Here is a 25,493-nt window from a genome sequence, read left to right as displayed (position 1 = left end):
AAAGAGTAATAAATAAAATATATAATAAGTAAATTAAAAATGTGGGAATATACAGACAAATATAAAATAATTACTATAAGCATTTAAAATTATTTTACACATTTGTTTGTTTAAAATATTTCCGTATATTTATTTATTTATTGCACATTTATTTTCTTATTTTACGGATTTACCATAATTTATTATTTTTTATGGCCCAGAAATGAGTACTTTTACGTTCAGTAGGTAAGTATATGTTGACCAATGCAGGACTTTTACATGTAAAAGAGTATTTCTACAATATGAATATTCTACACTGCTACTTTTACTTATGTAAATTCTCTAAATACTTCTTCCAACTCTCAAAAAAGGTGTGCGCATGTGTGTGGATCGCATTTTAACGATATTTCTGGCAGTCCGTGAAGGCAGCATTCATCCATTTTGCCTATAGCCTGCGCCTGCGCAGTCCTGTGTGTCTGACCTTCATAGCAGTAACCATGTTCGCCAGGACTAGCGCGTTGGTGTTCTCCCCACAATGGTAAAGTCAAAGCTATTTAAGTCATTTCACAACAATATTTAATGTTATCTTCTTTGTATATGCTATATGTGATGTGTGATTAGAGAGAGTGTGTAGTTTCTGGTCTGTAATACAAGCAGTTATTGAATGCAAGGACGTGCTAACGTGGAGGCCGCGGCTAATGAATGACAGCGAAGAGACTGAATGGACAAGTTCAGACAAGCTAATGCTAACTAAGCTGACATTTACTAGCTTAAACATTCTGACATTGTGCCAGAAACTAGCAAAGAGAGTAAACATTTCACCAATGAATGACCTAAACAGTGATATTGTTAGCTAGGATTAACTGTCTGAGCTTAACTCAAGCAAATGTCAAGCTAACTGATGCTAGCACCATTGCTAGCACCAGTGCAGCGCTAGCAATCAACAAAGTGCATGTCCTACAAGTATCAGTTGAAATGAGTGTATGCTAACATGACAAGAAGCTACAGTTGATGTTAAACGTTGTTACTAACGCTGATCCATGTTGATACTGATTGCAGCTTAAGCTCACATGCACTATTTGTGTTCACAGTGGGCAGGTCAGGAACATGGCTACCTTGAAGGACAGTAAGTACTTTAGTATACTTCTCCCTTAATATTCAAAAACAACAACATATTACAGACTAATATCTCACACTGACACTCCAGATGCAACATCTGAATAGTCTCATACATTATGAGGGAAGTGTCAGATTAAATTGTGTAAATTCACAAGTTTGCTGTAAAACACAAGCTGCAAAATATGTTTTTGTATATATTTGGAATGAGTCTCTTTACATGCATTATATTAGTTTACAGCTAAAAAGATTGTAACTCTATCATGCCCACTGTGTGTGGTCTATTTTGGTTGAAGGTTATTATGAAGGCAACAGGAGCACAACTCATTTATTACACACATTAAACAACTTTACAATTAAACATGCTGAAGTGCACAACCCATCCTGGTGAATCACACGTTTATATGCTTGAATTCAAATACATTTTATTCTATTTAATCTATAAAATCAAAACATTTTAAATATTTTAAATGAAAGTGTCCTGTATTTATTAGCTAAGCTTTAAATAATCATGATCAAAACAGTCAAAGGTCAAATTAATACTTGGTAAAATGAACAAAGTGCAATTGGATTTTTAGTGACAATTTTAGATGTGATTATACAAGCTTTGAGAGTCTGGAAAATGTTGGTTTATGTACCTTGAAAGTGCTTGAAAGTGCTTGAAAGTGCTTGAATTGTACTCTTAAAAAGCTGTACGAGCCCTGACTGAGTAATGTCCTCTCCTCTTTAGTCACCATTCGGTTGAAGTCCATCAAGAACATCCAGAAAATCACCAAGTCCATGAAAATGGTGGCTGCTGCCAAGTATGCCCGCGCTGAGAGGCAGCTGAAGCCATCCAGAATCTACGGTGCTGGTGCTCTGGGTACGTACACCTTGCCTCTTCCACGTGATCTCACACTCTGTATGAAAAGGATTGTACTCTTGATGGTGTGTTTCAAGTTAATTATGACCCCGGTGACTTAAGTTTGAACTGTTCCCTGTCTGCTCTCCAGCCCTCTATGAGAAGGCCAACATCCAAGTGGATGACGACAAGGTCAACAAGCATTTGATTATTGGTGTGAGTTCCGACCGTGGACTCTGCGGGGCCGTCCACTCCAACGTGGGCAAGGCCATTAAGAGCGAGATCGCCACTATGACCGAGGCTGGCAAGGAGGTCGTGGTGATCAACGTGGGAGACAAGCTGAGAGCCCTGCTGGCCAGGTACGCATGGAAATGTTAACCTTCATAACATCGATGGAAGACGTGAGTCAGTGTTGACCTGTTCTCAGCAGCTGTTTTGTAACTACTCTGTGTTTATTATTCAGTTCCCTTCATATGTAAAGCAGCGTTTACTTTAATACTGATACGTTGAAGCACTTTAACATTTAATGTGGTTCTGGGCCTGAACGCCTGATTCAGACCAACAGGGGACTCTTAACAATCTGAATGTAGATCAAAGAATAAGGGATTTGTTTTACTGGGTAAGTGACGCTCACTCTTCCTCCTCAGAACTCATGCAAAACACGTCATCCTAAGCTGCAAGGAGGTCGGCCGCAGGCCCCCCAGCTTTGGTGACGCCTCAATCATCGCCTCCGAGCTGCTCAACCTGGGATATGAATTTGACAAAGGCACCGTCATCTTCAACCGCTTCAAGTACGACACACACACACACACACACACACACACACACACGCACACACACACACACACACACACACACACACACACACACACACACACGTGCTAAACATACCTTCCTGTGATGCAGGTCTGTCATCTCGTACAAGACGGACAAGAAGCCGTTGTTTACCACGGACACCGTTGCTAATGCAGGTATTGTTGGTGTTTTTTATATTTCAAAATAAAAGTTCTGCTCAGGTCCCCCCCCCCCCCCCCAAAAGAGAAACTGAACGTTTGTGTTCCTCGCCATCAGAGAGCATGAGCGTCTATGATGACATCGACGCCGACGTGCTGAGGAACTACCAGGAGTTCGCCATGGTCAACATCATCTACCTGGCCATGAAGGAGTCCACTACTGCCGAGCAGAGCGCCAGGATGACTGCGATGGACAGCGCCAGCAAGAACGCCTGTAAGACTTCTGATGTTTGAGAAGCTGCAAGCAGAATCAACTCATTGTTTCAGCTCTGATTTATTATTATTATTATTATTTTATTATTATTATTATTATTATTATTATTATTAGTCCCATCAAGAGAAACGCATTGTAATATATTAACTTTGTCGTGTTAGGAAATAAAAACAGTTTTAATGTCTTAAACCTTTTTATTATCCAAATGTTTGGATTTCTTTTGTTCATAAGAACAATAGCTTTATTTAATAGTGTTTAATCTTATTGAACAGTTTGGTATTTAAAAATGATTGTGATAAGTTTTCATGTCTTGACGTATTTCCTTTCAGCTGAGATGATTGACAGGCTGACCCTCACCTTCAACCGCACCAGACAGGCCGTCATCACCAAGGAGCTCATTGAGATCATCTCTGGAGCCGCCGCTCTGTAAGTCTCTTCCCCGTCTGCGTCTTTGTGTCTCCCTCCCGTCACCGACTCTTTATATTCTTCCACTTCACTAACCGTTCTGACCTTTTTGGAGACTCCCGCTGAAGCTTCGCTCGCTCATGTCTCTTTTACATTTCTGAAAGCCGTCCCATTCGTGTGACTAATTCTGGTCTCTGACCTCCTCTTGCTCCTCCTCTTGCTCCTCCTCTCCCTCGGCTGAACTCAGGACTTGAGGCTTGTTTGAACAGAGGAGGTAACGCTGTAGGTGTAACGTGAGGATCCCTCCTGGGCTAGTTAGTGTGATAGTCTAGATGACCTTTAGCTTCTAGTGTCAGAGTTTCACCCCGTCCTCAGACGAGTGTATGTTCAGCGTCCTTACTGTTCTCTTCTTTCATTGCAGATAAACGAGCCAGATCTTCGTTTCCGAGCTCTTCAAAGTACTTCAGACGTGGTTGTCGACAGTCTATGAACATTTGTGCTTATATTTGTAACATATGGAGAAAAATAAACCTCTTACAGAACCTTCATGCTCTCCGTCAGTCCTTGTATCCGTCTCACAATAAAGAAATGTGAAGCCACTGAGCAGCGCTGGCTCTTCACCTTTAACCTTTGGGGAAATGACTTTATTACACGCTTACTATGCCTGTGTTTGACATAATATACTATATCTTTTGTTATGGCATGATATAAATTAAATTCTATATAATTAATTTTTTTAATGTCCTATACTGAAACTTTTCTGCCTGTTTTTACATATACTATAACGTTATAAAGATATACTATATACGACTTATTTTAGGACATAAAGCACTTTATTGACCACAAAATAATGAAAACAAATCTCCTGGAAGAATCTTTAACGTCAGTGTTGGGGGAGGACGAGTGAAGCTGCTGCATGCAATCGTATACAAACTTATAGTTTAGCATAAAAACTTTGTAACTCATAAAATAAACAGTTGACCTGTTAGCGCTTGCCCCCCTGTATTGAAACGTTAACTTAGCTTTCTAAAAACAAAATGACCCGGATGTCACGCGCAGGATGTGAGGAGGAGAACTCCTTTAAATCAGACAATCACTGAAATACTGTGTCCAGTGTCTGAGCTGCTCTGCAGCACACGTGTTGTCTTTAAAAGTAAAACAGGGCAGTTGATCATGACTTCTGACTGTTGTGCAAATGGAAAGTCATCACATTTCAACACAGGGATCAACGACATGACTGTATTCATCAGTTAAAGTCAGTTCATCACGTGTCCACCAGGCGGCGCTGTCTGCTCAGGAACGCAGGGCTGTCAGTGTTGCAGCAGCATGTAAGTACAACTCAAAGGGACCAGCGGCGTGAAACACAACACAGTCTTGTGTATGACAAAGGGTTTAGTTCTGGTCAATTGATCCTCTGCGTTGAGATATCTCTTCTGAGCTTCTCCTGGATAAATATTCTCCTCTCTTTCCAACGCACGCACAAATATTAATGATTTAAGGTTTCTGACAACACTTACTGTTAAATTAAGAAAGCAAGGCTTGTGGTTTGCATCGTCCAAAGCGTATGCATTCGTGCAATTGTGTGTGTGTGTGTGTGTGTGTGTGTGTGTGTGTGTGTGTGCATACATGTCCTGCAGGCCTTGTTTGTCTATTGTATTTGTGCTTGTTATTGTTTACTCCTGAGGGGAGTGGGGAGCGATTGCATCTGAACACTGAAATTACAGCGATGCCAGACTCTGATAAACACAGTCGGAGAGCAGCAGCCTTCTCATCTCCCCCTCGCTGCCGAGGCCCCGCAATCCAACATCACATTGATGTGGGTGAGGAAGGGTGAGGGATCGGGGTGGGGGGGGGGGTGAGGTTTTTTATCATTTTGGGAATTCTGCAGAGCCTAGGTCACAATCACAGTGAAAGCTGAGAGCGAAGCGTCTCTCTGTCTTTTTTAATGTTTAATGTGTGGAATGTCGGTGCAGGGGAAGAGAAATAGGAACCAGGAAGTGCAGTTAAAAGGGTCGTCACACACACAGGGGTGTGTTCTCTTTGAGGCGGGAGGCCCGATGGACTCGTGTATTCCACCTGGTATCACAGCTGGTTTTAATGTCTTGCCCACAACAACAACACACTGATGATCATTAATAAAGAACCGTCATCATCATCGTATCTGCTCCATCTGTGTTGCTGTGTTCCTGTAACTGTGTGCGGAGCGTGATGGATGTTTAGAACAGTTTGGGTAATAGTTTTACGTTTTGCCTTTGTTTTCTCTTCCAAGTAAATTTGATTAATGTTTAATAATTTTCTTTTTCCACCAGTCACAATCCAGTAATGTTGCTGCAATTAACTTTGTGAGTATAATGTTATCACAACCCAAAGGAACGATGGCCACAACTTGGACAAATTACCCAATACTAAGACTCAACCCAGCGACTTATGAGCCAACACACACGCTTATTCTTCTGTCATTATGTTTTACAATTAAACTGTGTGTAGAGCGTGGAGCTGGAGTGTGAGGCTCCAACGTCTGCGTGTGACTGACTGAAGAAAAAAGACTAAATGTGTGTGTGTGTGTGTGTGTGTGTGTGTGTGTGCATTAAGGGCTGTATAGAGGTATAAAGGTGTGTGAGTGTGCAGAACGAAGACATCTGAACATTGTGTTCGGGCGCCCCGCTCTGTATTAGCTTCACCTCGTTATCGTTATCGCCCTCCTCCATTGTGGCATGAAGGGCGGGAAATGATTAGAGGAACAGGTGACAATGGAGGGAGAGATTTCTGCCTTTACCCGGGGCAACGCTCCTGTCAGGTACAGCGGCATTACACTCAAAAGAAAAGGAAGATGGGCGCCGCACAAAAGAGCTCCTTTCTTACTTTAAAACACTCACGTCTTCTTCATGGGAGCCAATTGACTTCCTCCATCCTTCTCTCAGGTAATCACAGAGGGAAAGATGAGGGCTCTGAGAGGAAGGACTTCCCACTCCTCCTCTTCGCTCTCAGCTCCCTTCTTTTCTGTCTGATCCGAGAGGAAAAAGGAGGGAGAGATAGCGACGAGGGAGGGGAGACAGGAAGCGAGGCCGAGGCTGTTTCCCGCGGCGACGTCTGTGCGCGTGAGCGACATGGACTCTGATGTAGTAACGCCAGGGCATTATCTCATTCAACCCCCCCTTCTTATCTCAATGCGTTCCCCTCCCCCCCCCCAAGCCTTACACAAAGCTATCAGCTCTGTGGACTTTTCTGACTATTTATGTCGGACAAGGTCAGGATCGTTTAAACCGCTCTGCCTCTCTCAGCCCCTGCAGATGAGATAGCGCGGGAAAGAGGGGGAAACGATCGATTCCCGCCACCACGCAGATTTATTCCCCGCCACACCCCCCCCCCCCCCCACCCCACACTCCCCCCTTCTTCTCTCTCTCGATGGGGTTTTCAGGCAGGAGGGTCACCATTGCCGCAGACGCCACCAAGGCTCATCAGTCTCTTTAACACCCGTGGCGTTTAAAATACAGTAGCAGCTCTTAAACTGGCCACTTTTCTCCCGGTCCAAATGAGAGCCCCCCCCCCCCCTCCCCCCCTCCCATCAATCTGAGCGGCTCGGGTTTCAGATCAGCGTGAATGGTGAGGCCTGTTGAGAGAGAGAGAGAGAGAGGGGAAGAGATTTAGACGGGGGAAGTGGCGGTTTGTATCATTCACAGGGGTGTTTTACAAATGAAGTGGGGCACTTACTCAGGCTGAAGGCTTGATTGTGAAGTGGGCTGGGAAGTGGGACAGAAGAACATGGGGGTTTTTCAAAGGCCAATAAAGAGCCGGATATTTAGGGTCAAAGCTGCTGATAGCTGATGTTTAGTGCGACTGTTTAGCGTCTGTTATACGGTAATCTGCTTTTATTCAGAGTGTCTGCTGACGTGCTTTTAGTCTGTTTAGCCATCAAGAGAACAACCGACAGTGGAAGCTAAGCTAAGTAGCGCCTGGTGTTACTACACTGTTAGCACAGAGTTAGCTGAAGGTTCGACATCATAACAATCTTAATATTTAGGAAGGAAATGATCATTCACCATCAATAAGCAAACTACGGGTCATGTGACCAGCTCGCTGGTACATCGAGAGTCCACCTAGCTATAAATGCTAATGCTAACATCATCATTCTTTATAGCAAACAAGTTGCAACATCAAATGTATCATTTCCTGCGTGGCAGAAGAAACAATGTCGCAATAAATAAATAAATATGGAACTCAAGGGGAATCAAAAGGTCAAAGTGCAACTGACGTAACTCATTCATTGATATTCCATCTACCATCATGATCATGAACATTTCAGGAGCTGCATCCAGTAGATCTTTAGCATCTTTGTACCGAAACGATTATCAAAACAGTTTCCCATTTATTTTCCGTCGATCAGCGAATACTTTCAGCTCACGTTGCAGAATCTGAGTCCTAAATATTGACCAAAAATCCCCAAAATGACAAGGATAGTGTGTTTTTTTATCTTGTCAGAGCAGAAATAGTCCTTCTCATGGAGAGCACAGAACATCGAAACTCTCCAGGTTAACGCTGATGCTGAAACGTGTACGTGTGTGGAATCTGATCAGAACGTCTCATTAGATTCAGCTTCTCATGATGTAGCGTGTCGCCGGCTTTGTGTGAGCAAGTGTTTGTTCACTGTGTGTGTGTGTGTGTGTGTGTGTGTGTGTGTGTGTGTGTGTGTGATCCCCTGCCACTCATGTCTTGGGTTACTGTGTTTCTGGCTGTGTGATAGATGGCTCAGCCCAACCTCCGAGCCACGAGCCTGAGCTGCCGGACAGCATGTCACTGCCAGTTTCCGCCGACTGAGTGTGTGTGTTTGAATATGAGGATGTCTATGATTCTGTGTGTGTGTGTGTGTGTGTGTGTGTGTGTGTGTGTGTGTGTGTCTGGCCAGTTCCGACCCCCCACTGCAACAGGATAGGTGGGTAAGCTATGGCCTGGCAGTGTGTTTGCATGTGTGTGTGTGTGTGTGTGTGTGTAGTGTGAACTGCCTGAGGTCCGTGTCCTGCTGAGTGTGGCGGCCCCAGCCCTTTCCTGTCCAGACCACACGTCTAACCAAAACCCAATGTGTGTTTACGTGTATGTGTGTGTGTGTGTGTGTGTGTGTGTGTGTGTGTGTGTGTGTGTGTGTGTGTGTGTGTGTGTGTGTGTGTGTGTGTGACCAGGACAGTCTTAATCATTCATAATTCCATTTGAGACTCATGATTCTCATGACTCATCTTATTTCTTCCTGATCATTTGATTCATCATTGAATCTTTAAAAGCTAAAGATCTGTGAAAGTGATGCTTTTAAATTCTTTGTTTTGTTTCGACCAACAAACAAATGACTTTGATTAATTCATTAACAATTTCCCAGAACTTATTCTGAAATTAAATCTTTAAATTGTGAGTTTTATCTGAACAAAAGCAGTAAATCTTCATATTTTACATTTATTAACTTAAAAACAAAACATTTATTGGATTGTGTAAAACAGTTGAAAGCTCCAGAACAGCTACTCAATGGACCTTTTAGGGATTTTGTTTGTCAACTGAATGAACTTTTAATCCCAAAACTCCTTGTTTAAGATTTCTTTTTGTAAACCATCAGGTTTATAAATCTGAACGTTTTTAATATTAAGTGTTTTTTTGCGGGAATAAATTCAGGATTTTTATAATTAATTGTCCGAATTGTTGATGTATTTTCAACTAATTGTTTCTTTATGATCCGTGCCTCAGCACATGCTGGACTACATCCTGGGACTCGACTGAAAGCTCCAGAACAGCTACTAAACGGTCCTTGTGGTGCGATTAGTTTGAGTTCATTTAGAAAAGTCAAGAATTAACTTTCAATCCTAATTTGTTGAACTAATATGGATGGAAAGTTCTCACAAAAGGGAAATTCGAGGAAGACCATGTGATGTGATCGACAGCTCCAGAACGGCCAGGCGGTGAAGAATGAGCAGACTTTCCACACTAAAGATTAAAAACCTTTTTGTCTTTAATAATTTAATTCTAAAAAAAACTTCTTTTCGCTCCAACTTCTCTCCACAATCTATGATTTTTCTTAAAATAGGTTTCTGAGATTTCGCCGCAGATATGAGACAAACGGCACCTAGAGGAGGAGGAGGAGAAATAAGTAGTCAAATCCCGCTTGCCCCCCCCCCCTCCCCTTCCTCCCTATTCTTCCTCCCTCTCTCCAGTGCTGCCAGCAGACAGTGTGTTTCTCAGCGTACTGGAGATTATAGCCGGGAATGACAAGCACGCCGTCTGATACCATATCCGCTCTGAATTACAGATCAGCCCCTTTTAAATGATATTTTAAATACTTGCTGCAGGCTGCGAGTTTTCACAGGGTCTTATTTCATTGTTATTATACTAGTACCATATTTTTGTTAGAAAATCAGTGTTGGCGCTTATTTAAATGAGGGAGAGTGGAAGCCGATATACACTCCAGTGTGTTATTTTACTGTGCCACTTTGGAAAATCCCTCAGTACACCCCCCCCCCCCCCACTATACTCCTCACACACACCCAGGACCCCCTTCTCGCTCTGTTTTTTTTTTTTTTTTTTTTTGTGTGTTCTTGGTGGGAATTAAAAGGGAGCACTGTGAAGAGGACAAAAGAGAAAGGACAAATTGTAATTAGTTTGATTTTATGTGTGTGTGTGTGTGTGTGTGTGTGTGTGTGTGTGTGTGTGTGTGTGTGTGTGTGTGTGTGTGTGTGCTTGGCTGTGAGGTTGGTGAAGCCCATTAAGGGTTAGATTCCCACACAGAAAGAAGACGGTGGCTTTGATTACCTCTCATGTGTTGAAGGAGGAGAGGGGGGGGGGGACGGTTTGCTCAAAACCGGGCGTGGATTTGACTTGAATTGTTTCACAGTCGCTCATTTTGATCATTGAATTAATGTGGGATGGCAAAAACGTCCCTTTGTTTTTCCTTTTTTTTCTCCCTCCAATATGGAGACAGGCAGGTCAGGATTCAGAAGACGAGGAAGAGGAGGTGTAGTTCGGGCGGTGGCGTGCTGGGTGGCGCTGTTGCCCCAGCCATGCTCCCGCTTTTGGATTAAAGGTCCCTCGGTTTCAGTCGAAGGCTCTGAGCTCTTTGTGCTTTGGCGTTTCATGATGGGATTCTCTGGAGAGCAGAGGATGGAGAACGACACTCCTTCCCCCTCTAACCCTCTCTCTCTCTCTCTCTCTCTCTCCCTCTCTCCCCCCTCTCCCTCGCTCTCTGCTGGAATACACCCTAACCTTGACATATTGAGAATGAAAACGACGGTTCCACATCCCATGCTCGCTTGTTGACAGCGTTAACGCTCTTTTCATGTGTGTTTTGATAGCTGAAAATGAACCATATTAGAGTGTTATGAAAAATTATGTTTAGTGTGTGTGTGTGTGTGTGTGTGTGAGAGGACATGCATTGCCCTAAACGTGTGTGTGCATGTCCACATAACTCAATTTTTTAGACAGAAAATCATTTTAGTTTGCTCCCACGCTCTTAATTCATGTGCGCACACACACACACACACACACACACACACACACACACACACACACACACACACACACACACACACACACACACACACACACAAACACACTAATTGTGCTCCATGTTTGTTTATTGGGTCCAAAAGAAAAGTACGTATAATAGGCCCAGGGGAGGGAAAATATAGCCATAAGGGGCTAAACTAACAATTTTAACCCTCCCAACCTCCGTCTCACCCTCCTCACAGCTGTCTCACCCTTCTAGCTCACCCTCTCTCACCCCTTTTATACCCTCCTAACTGATGTCACCCTCATATATGTACTATTCATGCAGTCTGTCACCCTCAACCAGACCGTCATTTAAAATGACATGTGTTGCATGTGCGTATTGTCGAACACGTGATGAAGTGTTTGAGGACTCATATGATGCTGATATGTTTTGGACTGAAGCTGCTGAAATTAAAACATATTAAATATATATATATATATATTAAACATATAGCATAACAACATATATATGGTGTGCTGCTATGCTATATATTTAATATTGATATAAAAACATTTTGGCCACAGGACTATAAAATCCTAAAATAGAAATAAAACAGGAAATACAATCATCAAACACACAAGAGACTAAATTCAGCTCAAATAAAGCAGTTGCATTTCTCTAATACGTGACTTGTACATGTACTATAGTTTGTTAAATAACATCAATATCTTTAGAAAAGCAACTCCCATCGATATTGATGCTAACGCTAATGCTAACGCTAACGCTAAAGCTAACGCTAACGCTAAACAAGTCCTGTACTACCAATGGTAACGCTAATATTAATAGTAATACAAAGGTTATTACGCTAATGTTGCTTATACAGTTAAACGTATACATATTAGTATAATAGTTATTGCAATACTAATACTACAACAATAGTCACCGTCATAGTTCTATTCATTTAAGACTGCTAATACAAAATACTGCTAACTGAAGTTTTTAAGGTATTAAAGCATCGCTGAAAGAGAAACAATATTCTTCCCACACCTGCAGTCTGTGTATGTATTCTTATCTTTTAAAAGCCTGCATTTGGTCGCTGTGCATTAATGTACGTATATTACAATCCCAACGCTACCGTGATGTCCATATCAGATAAACGCCATCGTCTCATAACACCAGAGGCGGCTGAGTAACACAGAGCAACTACACACAGACAGTGCAAACGGACCATGTTCAAGCATGGCTCCAGTGGAGTCCTGCGCTAATGATGCTCACTTCCCCCTTATTTGAGTGTGTGTTTGTTTATATGTGACTCTGTGTGTGTGTGTGTGTGTGTGTGTGTGTGTGTGTGTGTGTGTGTGTTTTCCCATCAGTGTTTATGCCATAATTGAAGCTGTGGCCCCTCCTTGCCCTTATAAGAGCCATTATACAGTATGTACAAAGGTATTTGAGCAGATATTTATTTGTGTGTGTGTGTGTGTGTGTGTGTGTGTGTGTGTGTGTGTGTGTGTGTGTGTGTGTGTGTGTGTGTGTGCGGAGACAAACACGACTGGTTTTGGTGTAATAATGAGCCATGTCTCATCATAATGGAATGAGTTTGTGTGTGACACAGAGTTGAGTGTTTTTCTTCCGAGCTGGTAGAATGTGTGTGTGTGTGTGTGTGTGTGTGTGTGTGTGTGTGTGTGTGTGTGTGTGTGTGTGTGTGTGTGTGTGTGTGTGTGTTGACAGACAATGTGATCTCATGGGAAGTTGTACAAATAGTACGGCTACCATTTAAGGACATTTTGCGAGTCATGTCTGCGCATTTAAAGCTTTTTCATTTAACGCCACGCTTTGGGCTAAAATAAGTTTGTTACGTAAATGACGCGTAAAGTTGTCGCTCGTCTGTTTCCAAAGTATTGCCGCACCATGAAATAAGAAAGGTGATCGGACATGAGGTTAGAAGTCATCCTGCTGCTTAGAAACAAGTGCTGATATCTTCCTTACAAGGAAGTGTAAATGTTTTCTATCACTTTTAACTCGATCCAGTTTGAATCCTTGTTGAGGTGTAAACGTGACTCTACTCAAACCTTTATTGATGAAATTCTTTTCAGAATAAAAGCTCAACATTACTGCACATTATCTGACATGTACCCTTTACACAAGTGTGTGTGTGTGTGTGTGTGTGTGTGTGTGTGTGTGTGTGTGTGTGTGTGTGTGTGTGTGTGTGATGCAGGGACTCATCCATTGATTTTACACTACGTGACTTGACTTGTGTGAATGCTGAACTTCAGCAAACACATTATTGCATCAAAAAAGGCCGACTCGTCCCTTTCCCCTCCGTTTTCAATCTCCTTCCCGCTCCTCTTGTGCGCCGTCTCTCTGCCGCCGTCCTCTCACCTCGGCCTCAACTCCTGCTCCGAGGTTTCATTTTCCTTCTATAAGACTCCATTTTCTCCCTGACTTCCTTTCCTTATGCAGATTAAGTGACGACACCACGTGCATAATCATTTACAGACACAAAACATACACATGCACGGCCATGATTAAAAGATGTATACTGTACATGAACCGATAGTGGCGTTGAACCAGAACATAGATGCGACATTTCTTTCGATTGAAGCTATGGATCGCCTCGAGGCCTGACATGAAAACCCATTACATTTTTCACATTCACTTGCATATTGTCACGGCTTGGTGAGAATTTTTTTCTTTAAAATGTCAGCTGTTTGAGAACTACAAGGGGAACAACCTTTTTTAAATGTTGACCAAAATGTAGTTTTTTTTTTTTTTGTAGAATCATGAATTTGCTGGAATTGTATAAATCGACTGTGAAACACAAACTCTGATTAAATCCATTTAAATATGACCAAGGGCCTGCAACACGACTGACTTTCCCATCAGCCTCAGCTGTTCTTTGAGTGCTAATTAGCATGCTAACACGCTAACGTAAGATGGTGGACTTGGTATCGATTTTTTGGGTATAATGTCATCGGTCAAAGAAAGCAGAAGAAATACAACAGTGATGATGATAATAATAAAAACATCACGTCTTAAGAGCTTCCCACAGACTAAATGTATCGCCTTCATCTTGTTTTCGGGAACACAAGTAGTCTCCGTCCTCTCGCCCCACACAGGAAGGTAAATATTCAGAGCCTGAAGCCGTTCGTTCCCACACACTCATTACCTTTTCCCACTGCCTCCGTGTGTGAAGTCCAAATGAAACAGAGATATTCATGGCTCCTCTCCATGAGCATAAAGACCTGGACCTCCTGCCCTGGCCATTCAATTAGCCACAGTGGCCAGTGTGTGTGTGTTTCCCTGTGTGTGTGTGTGAGTGCAAACTATTGCCCTGTCTGAGCAGCCAACCTCAACTAAGGGCCAGGCTCAAACAGCGGCTTAAAGCTAACCAGGTCACAGCTGATGGTGTGAGAACCGGTGCTGTGCACAGTTTAGTGTGTGTGTGTGTGTGTGTGTGTGTGTGTGTGAGAAGAAGAGAGAAAAAGCTCAAACCACGTTGAACCTTCCACATATCAGTGCTTATTGAGGTGTGTTGCCAAAATAACAACCTGCTACCAAAATAACAACCTGCTACCAAAATAACAACCTGCTACCTGACAGTTTTCCCGTGAAGTCACTGACAGTTTGCAGAGGTGCAGAGGTGCAGCGTTTCTGCGTGTTTATTTAGTTTATTTTGTATGTGTCTTAGGTCGGAGCGGCATGGCGTACGTGCTGGTCCTGTCGATGCGTTCACGTCTTTCAGCAGCGTCTGCTTCTGTTTTCAGAGGCAGTCAGGCTCCACTGATCTTCTGCTGGAGTGCTTGAGTAATCAGAGCTCAATTCTGTTGATTCACGCCCTCCTAACGCTGACACATATGAAGGCAAGTTATAACTGTTTAACTTTTTCACTTGCGTGTGACGGGTAATAGGGCATTCACAGGGAGTTAAGTCTATTTTTGGCAACTTCAGTGGAAACTGACCGTATTTTATTTTTAGTGTAACTTGCAGCACCCTCTTTAGCAAGATGGAAATGTAATTAATATTTAATTATTGTTAAGGTTCCTTAGGGTTGGTTCTTCATTATAATATCTTATTCGTGTTAATCATTTCTTCTTTTTCTTTTGCAGCTATAGCTACTATAGTCATTGTTGTAGGCACAAACGACCCCACCCTCTGGCGCCCCACCAGTTTTCGCCCTAATAAGCTGAACTTTGGCACGGAGGTCAAGTGTGTGTGAGGTTGTGTGTGTGTTAATGCATGAACGAGTGGATGGATGCATGTACGCCGTCGCAGCTGTTGCAAATTCAAACTTGTTTTACTCTTGCTCTATCAAAACAATTTGGGCTTTGTGAACTTGAACAGTTTTAGGAAATGAAGTATTTTCATGACGTTGGGTTGGTAGGAAACCACTCCAGGAAGTTACTGTGCCTGGGCAGGGTATGGCACGGCACGGCACGGCACGGCACGGCACGGCACAGAACCATAACTAGTTGTTTTTACACTTTTGTTTTTGTACAGGTTAAACACCGAACCATTTGACGTTGAAGGTTTTTCCCCCCTTGTTAGGGTTAGGGTTAGGGTTAAGGTTAGGGTTAGGGTTACAGTCTTTATGCTAAGCTAAGCTAACCGTCTGGTGACTACGTTAGGCTGAATTCGGGGATATACTGTATGAAATACATTTTATTTGATCGCCTTAAAAACTAACGATAAGACGTCTTTGGTTCGATAGATTTCCCTCAGTGCTGTCAGTTTATAGTTTTAATGAAGAGTTGGAACAAGAATCCAAAAGCCACTAAATGGATCTTATTTTCTCAAGTCCAGTTTCCAATGTCAAGAAGGAATTTCAAACCACAGCTCTTAAACCTACGTGCACGAGACGTCCCTGAAGAGCACAGGGGGAGAAACAACTCTCTAATTCCATGACAACTAAACTGTGATTCGACCTCCAGAACAATTATTAAATGAACCTTGTGGTGATGTTTAGTGCAGCGGGGGATTAAATATGATGGAATAAAATGATACGACCGGCATAAAAACAAATATAAAGTGCATAAAAGTATGACGTTCTCCGTGCACTCGCATGTGTTGATGTGACCATCAGTCATTCTTTATGTCCTTCTTGTTCATGTTTGTTTTTTTCAAACTACTCCAAGTGCTTGTCTTTTAATGCCAGGTGCCGGCGTTATGAAGGCTTCGTTGCCTGCGTATTATGCAGAGCGGTGCATGAGAATCACCTGTAGAGATAAACACGTATCGAGGTGTCTATCGCTACAGGTGGACTCCTGATGTCGTCTCCTCGTTGGGTCTTTTCCCTTTTCAAAGCTCCTTAAAGACGTTTGTTTAGACTCATTGTTGCTTGTGGGCTTAATTTTTTTTTAAGTAAAGTATGACGTGACAGACGAGTGTCTTGACATATGTCACACAGACGCACAGACAGATGCATCCGGTGATTTTTCAAAATAAAACCTCTTTCAAAATAAAATATTTTCTTTCTGTGCGGCCCGGTACCAAATGACCCGGTGGTTGGGGACCACTGGTTCAGGGGAACTCAACGTGTTAAAGTAATTTAAAGCCTTGAATTTGAATTAAGAAAGTACTTACTTACAGCAGTTTCAAGTAGCTAAGCGACGTCCCTCCCTACAGTGCTGCTACTACAACAATGAATAGAAAAGTGAAATGTGTACAGTGTGACAAATGATTCACACGGTTCTTCTGCGCTTCACTTACTAAGAACCACTGACCAAATAAATGTGACAACTTTCTTATAATTCCGGTTCAACAAGTTTGTTTTCTGGTTATTGCTTCACCCTGATCGTGTTCAGTTCATTTCAAAGATCTTGGAGCTGTACAGCACTTCCCTGTTTATTCTTCCCCATAAAAGACCCAATAAATATCGGTTCAAGCAGGAAATAGAAAATCTTAGTTCAAATCACAGAAATGTGCGACGAAGAGAATGAAAACAGACGTTTATTCGTATTAAAATAACTCTTAACTTTAATGCCCTGATGTGAGCTTGAACCCCGTCAAAGCACCGCCCTCTTCCTCAGTGACAGGCGTTTCCCACCATCAGAGGCCGTATAGTGTGTGTTTCTATAGTCTGCCATTCCCAAAGTTGGCGGAGTGTGAAGACATATAATTGCTTCATGAAACCTAACTAGGTGATATGAATAATCTGTCAGTGGAGGAGGCGACCCAGCCTCCATGCCAATCACAGAGGTGTCCCGGAGTAGCGGAGCGTGGCCTAAACCATACCTGTCCATCCGGAAAAAACATATCTGTCCCTCTACTTCCCCTTTCCCCCCCAAACCGCTGTTATCAGACCGAATGGCTGAGTGTGTGTGGATGCGTGCGGGAATTCATTGGCGACCCTCAATATGGCACCATGATCAAGTCCACATCAGATAGAGAACTAGCCACTGATTGGTGTGTGTGTGTGTGTGTGTGTGTGTGTGTGTGTGTGTGTGTGTGTGTTTTCCTCACTCTGATACAGAACATTGTGGAGACAAAAGGGAAGCAGGATGAAAACAGTTTTGATAAACGCGCTGATAACAAACTGGCCGAGTTTGAAGTCAACCTTTGGTGAAGGTGCAGCGTGGACCGTGTGTGTCAGAAGACTCGACTACAAAAAGTATCAGATGATTCAAAGAAAAGCAGATAGAAACATGCAAAATACCACTTTGGGATGAAGAAGACGGACTGGTGTCGCTGTGACTCAGCTGATAATAACCACACAAGGTGCGTCCTGCTGTAAATACCTGAAACTTGACGAGGATCTGTCAGTGCTGCATCTCTGCTCATCTTCACTCATCCTTCGCTTCTCCGTCTGCAGGAAGCAAAAAACAAAGACAAACGTCGCATGACGACAAACTTCGTTCTTCTATAATATGTTTACTTGACTACATTTATAGTTACTATATGCTTATATGATGTATATGATGTTGCAGCACACTACCGTCCTCCTCCGCTCTTTGCTTGCTGTAAAACCTCTCGTTCTTCTCCACCTGTAACGAAAGCTCTCGACACTGGAGGTTGGGACTCTAAGCAGTTTGCAGCAGTGAAAATTAGTGCACATCTTCCCATGATCCCTTGCTTTAACCCCTCCCCGCCCTCTGCCCACCACATAAACCCAAGTCACTCTGCCCGTCTCTCCGATCTTATCAAGTCTTTTTCATTTACAATGCTGAACTGGCCTCCATGTGTCATTACTGCACACACACATGCAGAGAAACACACACGATCACAAACACTGAGGCTTTCTGTCCTCGTGAACGCTTCATACTGTGTATTTATCTGTTAAAATGTATGTATACCTTGTGTGTGTACACGTGTATTCAGACGTGTGTGCTCTTGCGGCTATGTGTGTGTGTGTGTGTGTGTGTGTGTATACAGCATATAGCGTGTTTGTTTTTATCAGAGATCTTTAAGCTGGGTCATGTGTTGTTGCTTCACATTTCATCATCCTGCGCTCTTATCTGCTGTTTTCATACACAACTGCTGTAATACTGTTATAACACACACACACAGACACACACAGACACACACACACACACACACACACACACACACACACACACACACAATATACCAGACTCCCACCATATAACGGTAAGCCGGTAAAGATAGTTTGTGGGAGGGAGAATGAAGGAGTAAAGGAGAGAAAGGAGGCAACAGCAAAGGGAGGAAAGCATTGAGAGAGGGATAAGAAGGAAGAGGGAAGCAGCCTCTATCTCACTGCTGTTTTCGTTGTTGTTGATTTTGCCGGCTGATGTGGACCGACAGAGGCTGGAACCTGTCAACGATGTGAGGAATGAAGTCCCTCTGATCTCCTCTGCAGATTATTGTGTCCTCTGACACATATATCTCTCCCTGCACGCTCCACATCGTGTTGTTTTGTCTGTGGTGTCTTTAAATATGAAGGTTTTTTGTGTCTGTGTGTCTCCGTGCTCGGAGCTGAAGGTTACTGCCGGGTCATAACGTCTGATTTATCCTGATGCATGTGGTATGAAGCTCACGGTGGCACATTCTGTACTGAGACTCGATGTCTCGAAAACTGAAATATGTAAGTGAGAGGTCATGATGCTCGTAAACAGCAACAACCTGTAGCTAGCGGCCGGTTAGCTTAGCCATTTGTTAAAGGAATGTACTGAACACCTTAAACAAAGAAAGCTTAATGTGCTCATAAAGGTGCGAGTCGCAGATTTTGTAGGCTTTGGACAGAGCCAGGCTTTATGCTAAGCTAACCGGCAATCTGCTCATTTTACTCTCGAAAAGAAGTCCTCCGTCCCTGAACTGTGTGGAGGCTCCACTGAGACAGGAAACATCCTCTACTTGCACTTCCTGTCTGAGCATCTCCTCTCCTCTCCCATGAGTCGGTTTTCTGTCCCAGCGCGACTCATGGGAGCCTTTCCTCTCCCAAAGCGCAGCTCGGAAGCTGATTGGATGACGGCGCTAATCGTCGGCGGAGGAGGAGGAGGAGGGGAAGCCGAGTGCGGAGGCGCATAATGGCTTCCAATTTTGGGGAGGAAACGAGATGTAAATGAGGTAATTATGTGTCTTAACGAGGGCAAACAGCGTTGACATTCTAGCCCTGGTAACCGACGTATTTATAGCCCATAATAACCTTAAGTGGGACTGGCTGGAAGGCTGTCAAGGGAATTAGAGCCGTCTGAACGGAGCTTTTGTTTTTATTAGGGTTGTGTGTTTGAATCAGAAAGGTTTGACATGGATTCTTCTTCCATCTAACGGGGAAAAATCATATTGACAGGCGTAGCTTTGAGAAAGGGGGAGGACGGCGACGGGCCACGCTAAGTTATCCAACCCCCCCCCCCCCCCTTTAAAAATTGAGTTTGACAGTCTTGATACTGAAAGAGCAGAAACTTTAACCCCCTGTGGAGAGAGCTGCAGCGGTCGTCCATCTTGTTAAAGGTTTTGGTATTTGTGTAACTCGTTAGTGCACGAGAAGTGTTTAAGAGTCAGTCGTGAGTCAACGAAAACAAAGAGCGCTCCATAACCAGATTGAGTTTCAGTCATCTTTGGCTCCTCCACCACGTTTCCCCCCCAGTCCTCCTGCTCGCCGAACTCGGCCCGTTACGGTTCTTTTGTTTTTAAAACATGACATACAAACCTTTGATTTAAAAACGAATGAAGTGAAGTGGAACCTGGTCGGGGGAGGCCGGCAGGACTGCGGGTAAATGTTTTTGGCATTAGGTTTGTGCCGAGCGCAGCAGAAATGTATTTCTGAAGGAGTAAGCACAGGGGGCTTTGGAGTTCACCCTATTTTCATATTCTCTCTACAGATTAAAATGAGAATTTAGACAGCGTTTCTGCGTTGGCATTGCACAGTAGGATTATCATATGGAGGGGTTTTTTGGAAGTAGAAATGTGGAGTGAATTCATTTTTGAAGTGCTGGACATTCTCTCGTACGAGATCAAAGAATCGTGTTTCTTTTAGACGAGGGAAACGACAGGAAGTGGCTGGTTTTTCGAGAATGAACTTTGCATACCCGGTGAGTAACTGCGGTTAAGTGGTGTTTGTCAACCTGAGTCACGGCGACACTTTAAACTATTTCAACTGCTTCATTGGCGTGTTGATGAGGACAAAGCGGCATCACCAGCCTCACCTGAAAGCCTTTACCTGCTGCTTCCCTTGGTACAGATATTAAGCAACCCTCCCCCTCCTCCCCGTCTCTCTTTCCGATGGCACTCAGCCGTTACGTTCTCAAGGGAAGGGCAGACTGCTGGCGCCGCACTGTTTGGGCTCTTGCTGTATCTCGACACACACACACACACACACACACAGACACACACAAACAGACACACACTCACCTCAGCAGGTACACAGGTACTCACACAGCAAATTAAGCGCATTGTTGCGTTGCCTCCAGCGTCGAGGGGGTGAAAAGTCATTCAGAGGTTTTGTCAGCGCAGCACACAGAGTTCATGCCACCAGGACTTATTTCTCTTTGTGCCGAGGTCTGGGAAGTTTACCGGTTTGGTTAAAGTGACAATAACGAGAGAGAGAAATGTGTTGTACTCACAATTCATCAGTTATTAGTGAGAAAGGTATTAACAGATCCCACCAGGACACTTACCCAGTGGATTACTTACTTTTCCTTTGATGCAAATGGACAAAGTTAGTAAAATAAAGCAGTAAAGCAATAAAATTGAGCAGTGCATGAAACTTTAACTTCACATTAAAATGATTTATTAAACACTCCTGATTTAATATGTGTTGCATAAACTACTGTGTGCTTCATTTGGTTCATTTACACATTGTGCACAATATAAATCTTTATTTTGAAGAGATTTGAGTCCTTAATATTTTATTTTCTTATTAAAAGTGAAATACACGTGTAAAGAGTTTGACTTCCAGAAGGTTCCTTATCCTTCCGTGTTTTAACACAGACACGTTTGAATGCGTTTAATTCACAGACGTATGAAGATGAATGAATGAATGTAGTATTGTTACTTGTAATGGAGAACTTTGCATCTTTATAGAGATATTTATTTAATTAACTTGATACATTGTTAAAACAAATACGGAACAAATGTTTTCAATCTGATAAAATCACTAAAACAGCTGCAGAGGCGATTAAACTTTTTATTAGCAGGTAATAGTTTATATAATAAAAACAAGTATTCAAACCTTACGTGAAGTGGAAAACCCTCTTAAAGACATTAAAAAGTGAAATCCTGTACGACTCGTCTTTCTCCGAGCTTTTCCTTTGGAGCGTACGATCAGATCGGTGTTTATGAATCGGACACTTGTCTTGTGCGAAAGCGCTTTAGCAGATTGAACGAGCGAGAAAATAGAAAAGTGGGAAATGTTCCTGACACTTGGAGTGACCTTCATGTGAAGCGCAGCCTCCTCCGGCTGCACAGCCTCGCTCTGTTTTTGTGGTTTGTAAAGCTTATTTGACTTTTGACAATAAGTTTAAAGTACGATGTTTAGTTGAGGTAAGGCAGGATTATTATTGCAGCCTAATTTGAAGCAGTAGGCTCTCTCTCCTCCAGCTTTCTCCCGCTCTCACTCTCCTCCTCCTCTTCCAAGTAATCCACGTTCATCTTGATCAGAGGCAGACTCCAGGGTTTGAAAGAAAATTAAACAAATAAACTGCGATGCTTCGGATAACATTCCCCTCTGATTGACCCGACCCCGCGACCTTTGAGACACTCTGGCCGGGGTCGTGACCCCGAGGTGGTGTTGGCTCTGAGCGTCGGAGGGGCCTCAGTGTGTTGGTTTGGCCTCCGTGTCCCGACCTGTAGGAAAACATGCAAGGAAAGCTCCGTCCGGTCCACTTCAGCAGGTTACACCTCCACACAGTCACCTGCAGTATGTCTCACTGCCCAAGATATTCATATTTATAAGTTTTAAAAAGGAATACAAATACATAATATATAAATATGTTTCTTTCCACAAAATTGTGAAATAAATGTTTGGAAAAAATGACACATTTCCTTGAATACCATCACGATGTCTCCTACTTGATGCAATAATAATAATAATAATATTATTAATAACGATAATAAGAATAATAATTAAAATAAATTAAATAAAGAAATCTGGTTATTATTCAAAATATAAATTCCAACATTTCTATTTAACAAATAAATAAATAAATCATTTTAATTTCTTTTTGCAGGGGACTGCAGGGGAACATCAGAGGTGCAATTAGTAATTATTGATAAATCGTCTGATTATTCTCTCAATCAATCAATTAAAATCCTATTTATTCTAATTTAAATTCTCAGGATCCACGTTTTGTCTGACGCACACATACGCCTACAGTATAACTACATGCCCCGATACTGTAGCTGCGTGTGTAACTGAGTACATGTCAACCCCGTGTCCTGACCTCGACCGGAGAAATGCTGACTTTCAGGATCCAGGGCGCAGGAGACGTGACCTGCTGACAGAGCCGGAGCGATGCGTGAACAACAGCTGGCAGGAATGTGAAGACATTCATTCTCTCGCCTTGGTGTCTGCACAGATAATAAAAACCATTATCTTTAAACATCAACTCGAACGTGTGATAATATTATGTAATTAAACAAATGTGCAGATTATATATAAACGTTTTAAATATTGTTCACTGAACATTAAGAAACCTTCTTCCACAGGTTTCCTTCTAATTAATAAATAATTAAGTTATTACTTATTAAGCATCAAGAACCTATTCTTAGATTTAAACCCCTGGTTCCCAACATGGGGTTCGGGACCCCTAAAAGGGTCGCATGATACATGTGAGTGGTCGTGAGATAATTAATGGGATTAAAGTAGATTTCATTTAAAATGTATATATATATATTACTTCCTTGGGTTGAAGAAGTACTCAGATCTTTACTTATAAAGATCAAAAGTACTAACACCCCAGTGTAGAAGTGTAACACTTTAATGTTGCAGCTGTTAAAGGAGGTATTTATTTTATACATACTGCGGGGTAGCTTGTTAATTTCACCAAGGGATCAATAAAGTTTATATTAACCTGATATACTAAAGTACAAACACCTCAACATTGAACTTAAGCACAGTTCTGGAGTTAAGTAGTTTATTTAAATGACTATATTTCCACATGTAGTTGCTTTAACGTTGACCTTTAACCCAGAAGTCGAATCACTGCGATGAGTTTTATTCTGAAAGGTAACAAATTAAAAAGACATCAGCGATAAAGATGTTCGCAGCAACGTCGGCCATCCAAAACCCACGTTGGTCAAACTTATTAAAGATCTGCGGTTGTGAAGTCTGAAGTCTACTTCCTGTTTCCATGACTGCGAAGCGGCCGCATGTGGTCCAGAGTCACTTATCCCTCCAAGAACAAAGCCGAGGTTGGACGCGATAGGCGGCACGCATACGTGTTCTCCCCCTTATCTTGTTTATGTGATGGAGTTTTTCAAACGCAAACATTTTCTTTAGATGGCACAGTGGACCTCTGCTCTGAGATAAGTATCAAATGCAGACTTAATTGCCTGAGATAGAAGCTTATTATTCCCATTAAAACGGGCGTTCGGGGCCTCGCTCCCCGGGTCTCTCCTCTCTCTATCCCTTCTTTCATCCCCCCCCCCCTCCTCCTCTGCTTTCTGCTTGTCTCTATTGTCTGTTTGATGTGGAGATGAAGGGGAAAAAGGGCAAACAAGAACAGTTTGGTGCTGAAAAGTTGGGAAATCTGGTAACAATTGGAATGTAATGGAAGTGTTTGGAGGTCTTGTCCCCTGATGTGCTTAGCTAATGGTTCCGCTGCCCTGAGTGCGCCCTGCGTACGTGTACGTCTACACATCAGAACTGACGTGGTGCAGCTTCGTTCTCACTCTCTCTCGTGCAGGTACAACTCTGTCTTCCCTGCGTCTCCAGCCTGAGTTCTGCACAGCCGCTGTCTTTGTGGGATTTGTCTCCGGCGGCGTTTTCCCTCGCCGGTCGGCACTGAGCCGGCATTCCTTCACGGGTTCACTGGCAATGCTCAAGTGGCTCCCTCTTAACAGCCCCCCCTAATCACTCAGGGACATAATCACAGGCCACTTTGAAGTAATAGTCAATTTGCTACGAGTCCACCGTTTAGCAGAACTGCTTCGACGCAAGTCGGGGCTGCGAGCCGGCCAGGCCAGATATAAAGATAGGGAGGCCGCGCCGATGGAAAGGACGCTTTTTTTAAACACTGGATTGAGCAAAAGGGAGCACACACACGCCTATAAAAGTGTTTATTCTGCAGGATAGTCCTTACAAAGACCTCAGGTTGTGCAGACAAAGGACAGGTGAAGTCGATAAGAGACGGAAACGCCGCACGTTGCCCAGGCGGCCCGCGTGTGTGCTCAGTTGATGAGAAGTTTACAGGAAGTGCGCAGACGTATAGCTGTCACTCAACCCCGCATGCTCTGCTTCTGAATGCACCAGCAATTGCTCACAATGACACACTGTACCTGCGATGATGTGTGTGCGCCACCCGGGAGCGCTTCAGGTAGAAAGAAAAGAAAAAGGTGCGTTGGCCCGTGTTTATTGTTTACGTTACTCCGGGTGGCGCCAGGCCCTGAAAAAACAGGAGCTGAAAAACACTTTGTTTTGGTGGGGAGGCTGCTCCTGTGGTTTTGTAATCGCCATCACTATCAGGGGCCCTGATCGCTTTACAGAGAGGGGGGGTGAGGGTACGGGGGGAGGTATGTTATTCCACACGGTACACAAAGGGAGGGAACAGGGGGAGAAAGAGATGTGGGTGCCTGGCAGTGTGTCTGTCTCCCTCCTTACCAACGTATTGTGGCCCCCCTCCCACCAGACTACAGCTGACTCAGAGTCTCTGAGACTGTCTGAGCGGTCGCCTTCCTGCGACGGCTGAAACAATAACAAGCTTTTAATAAGATTTGGTTATCGGCTCGGTAATAGGATAGGATGGCTTTCTCTTCAGCGTGATGTCACCAAACGTTGAGCAACGCGACAACTTCTTAAGTTGCTTCCTGAGTTTCTTGCTTGTCGTGCGTCGACAGGAAGTGCTCCTGAAGTCA

General features: G+C 43.2%; 1 protein-coding gene across 2 annotated transcripts; it reads left to right on the top strand.

Annotated features, from left to right (window-relative positions):
- Positions 1-401: 401 nt before the first annotated feature.
- On the top strand, positions 402-4,114 carry atp5f1c (ATP synthase F1 subunit gamma). Of its 2 annotated transcripts, XM_029462100.1 has the most exons (9): positions 402-517; positions 1,071-1,105; positions 1,826-1,957; positions 2,088-2,295; positions 2,584-2,727; positions 2,843-2,907; positions 3,008-3,163; positions 3,493-3,589; positions 3,990-4,114. In XM_029462100.1, the coding sequence occupies exons 1-9, from the start codon at positions 477-479 to the stop codon at positions 3,991-3,993; spliced, it is 882 nt and encodes a 293-aa protein (XP_029317960.1). In that variant the 5' UTR covers positions 402-476; the 3' UTR covers positions 3,994-4,114. The 2 variants fall into 2 exon arrangements, with proteins under 2 accessions (XP_029317960.1, XP_029317961.1); XM_029462101.1 differs by lacking the exon at positions 3,990-4,114 and having other exon boundaries at positions 3,493-3,593.
- The last annotated feature ends 21,379 nt before the right edge of the window (positions 4,115-25,493 follow it).

Source organism: Cottoperca gobio, chromosome 23 (genome assembly GCF_900634415.1).
Source record: "Cottoperca gobio chromosome 23, fCotGob3.1, whole genome shotgun sequence".
Lineage (NCBI taxonomy): Eukaryota > Metazoa > Chordata > Actinopteri > Perciformes > Bovichtidae > Cottoperca > Cottoperca gobio.
This window is presented reverse-complemented; position numbering and strand designations above follow the sequence as displayed.

Excerpts from the sequence above, each read along its gene's own strand:
- atp5f1c (XM_029462100.1), top strand. The coding sequence starts at position 477 with ATGTTCGCCAGGACTAGCGCGTTGGTGTTCTCCCCACAATG. Across the intron at positions 1,958-2,087 it reads CTACGGTGCTGGTGCTCTGG|CCCTCTATGAGAAGGCCAAC; the intron begins GTACGTACACCT and ends TCTGCTCTCCAG. Across the intron at positions 2,908-3,007 it reads GGACACCGTTGCTAATGCAG|AGAGCATGAGCGTCTATGAT; the intron begins GTATTGTTGGTG and ends CCTCGCCATCAG.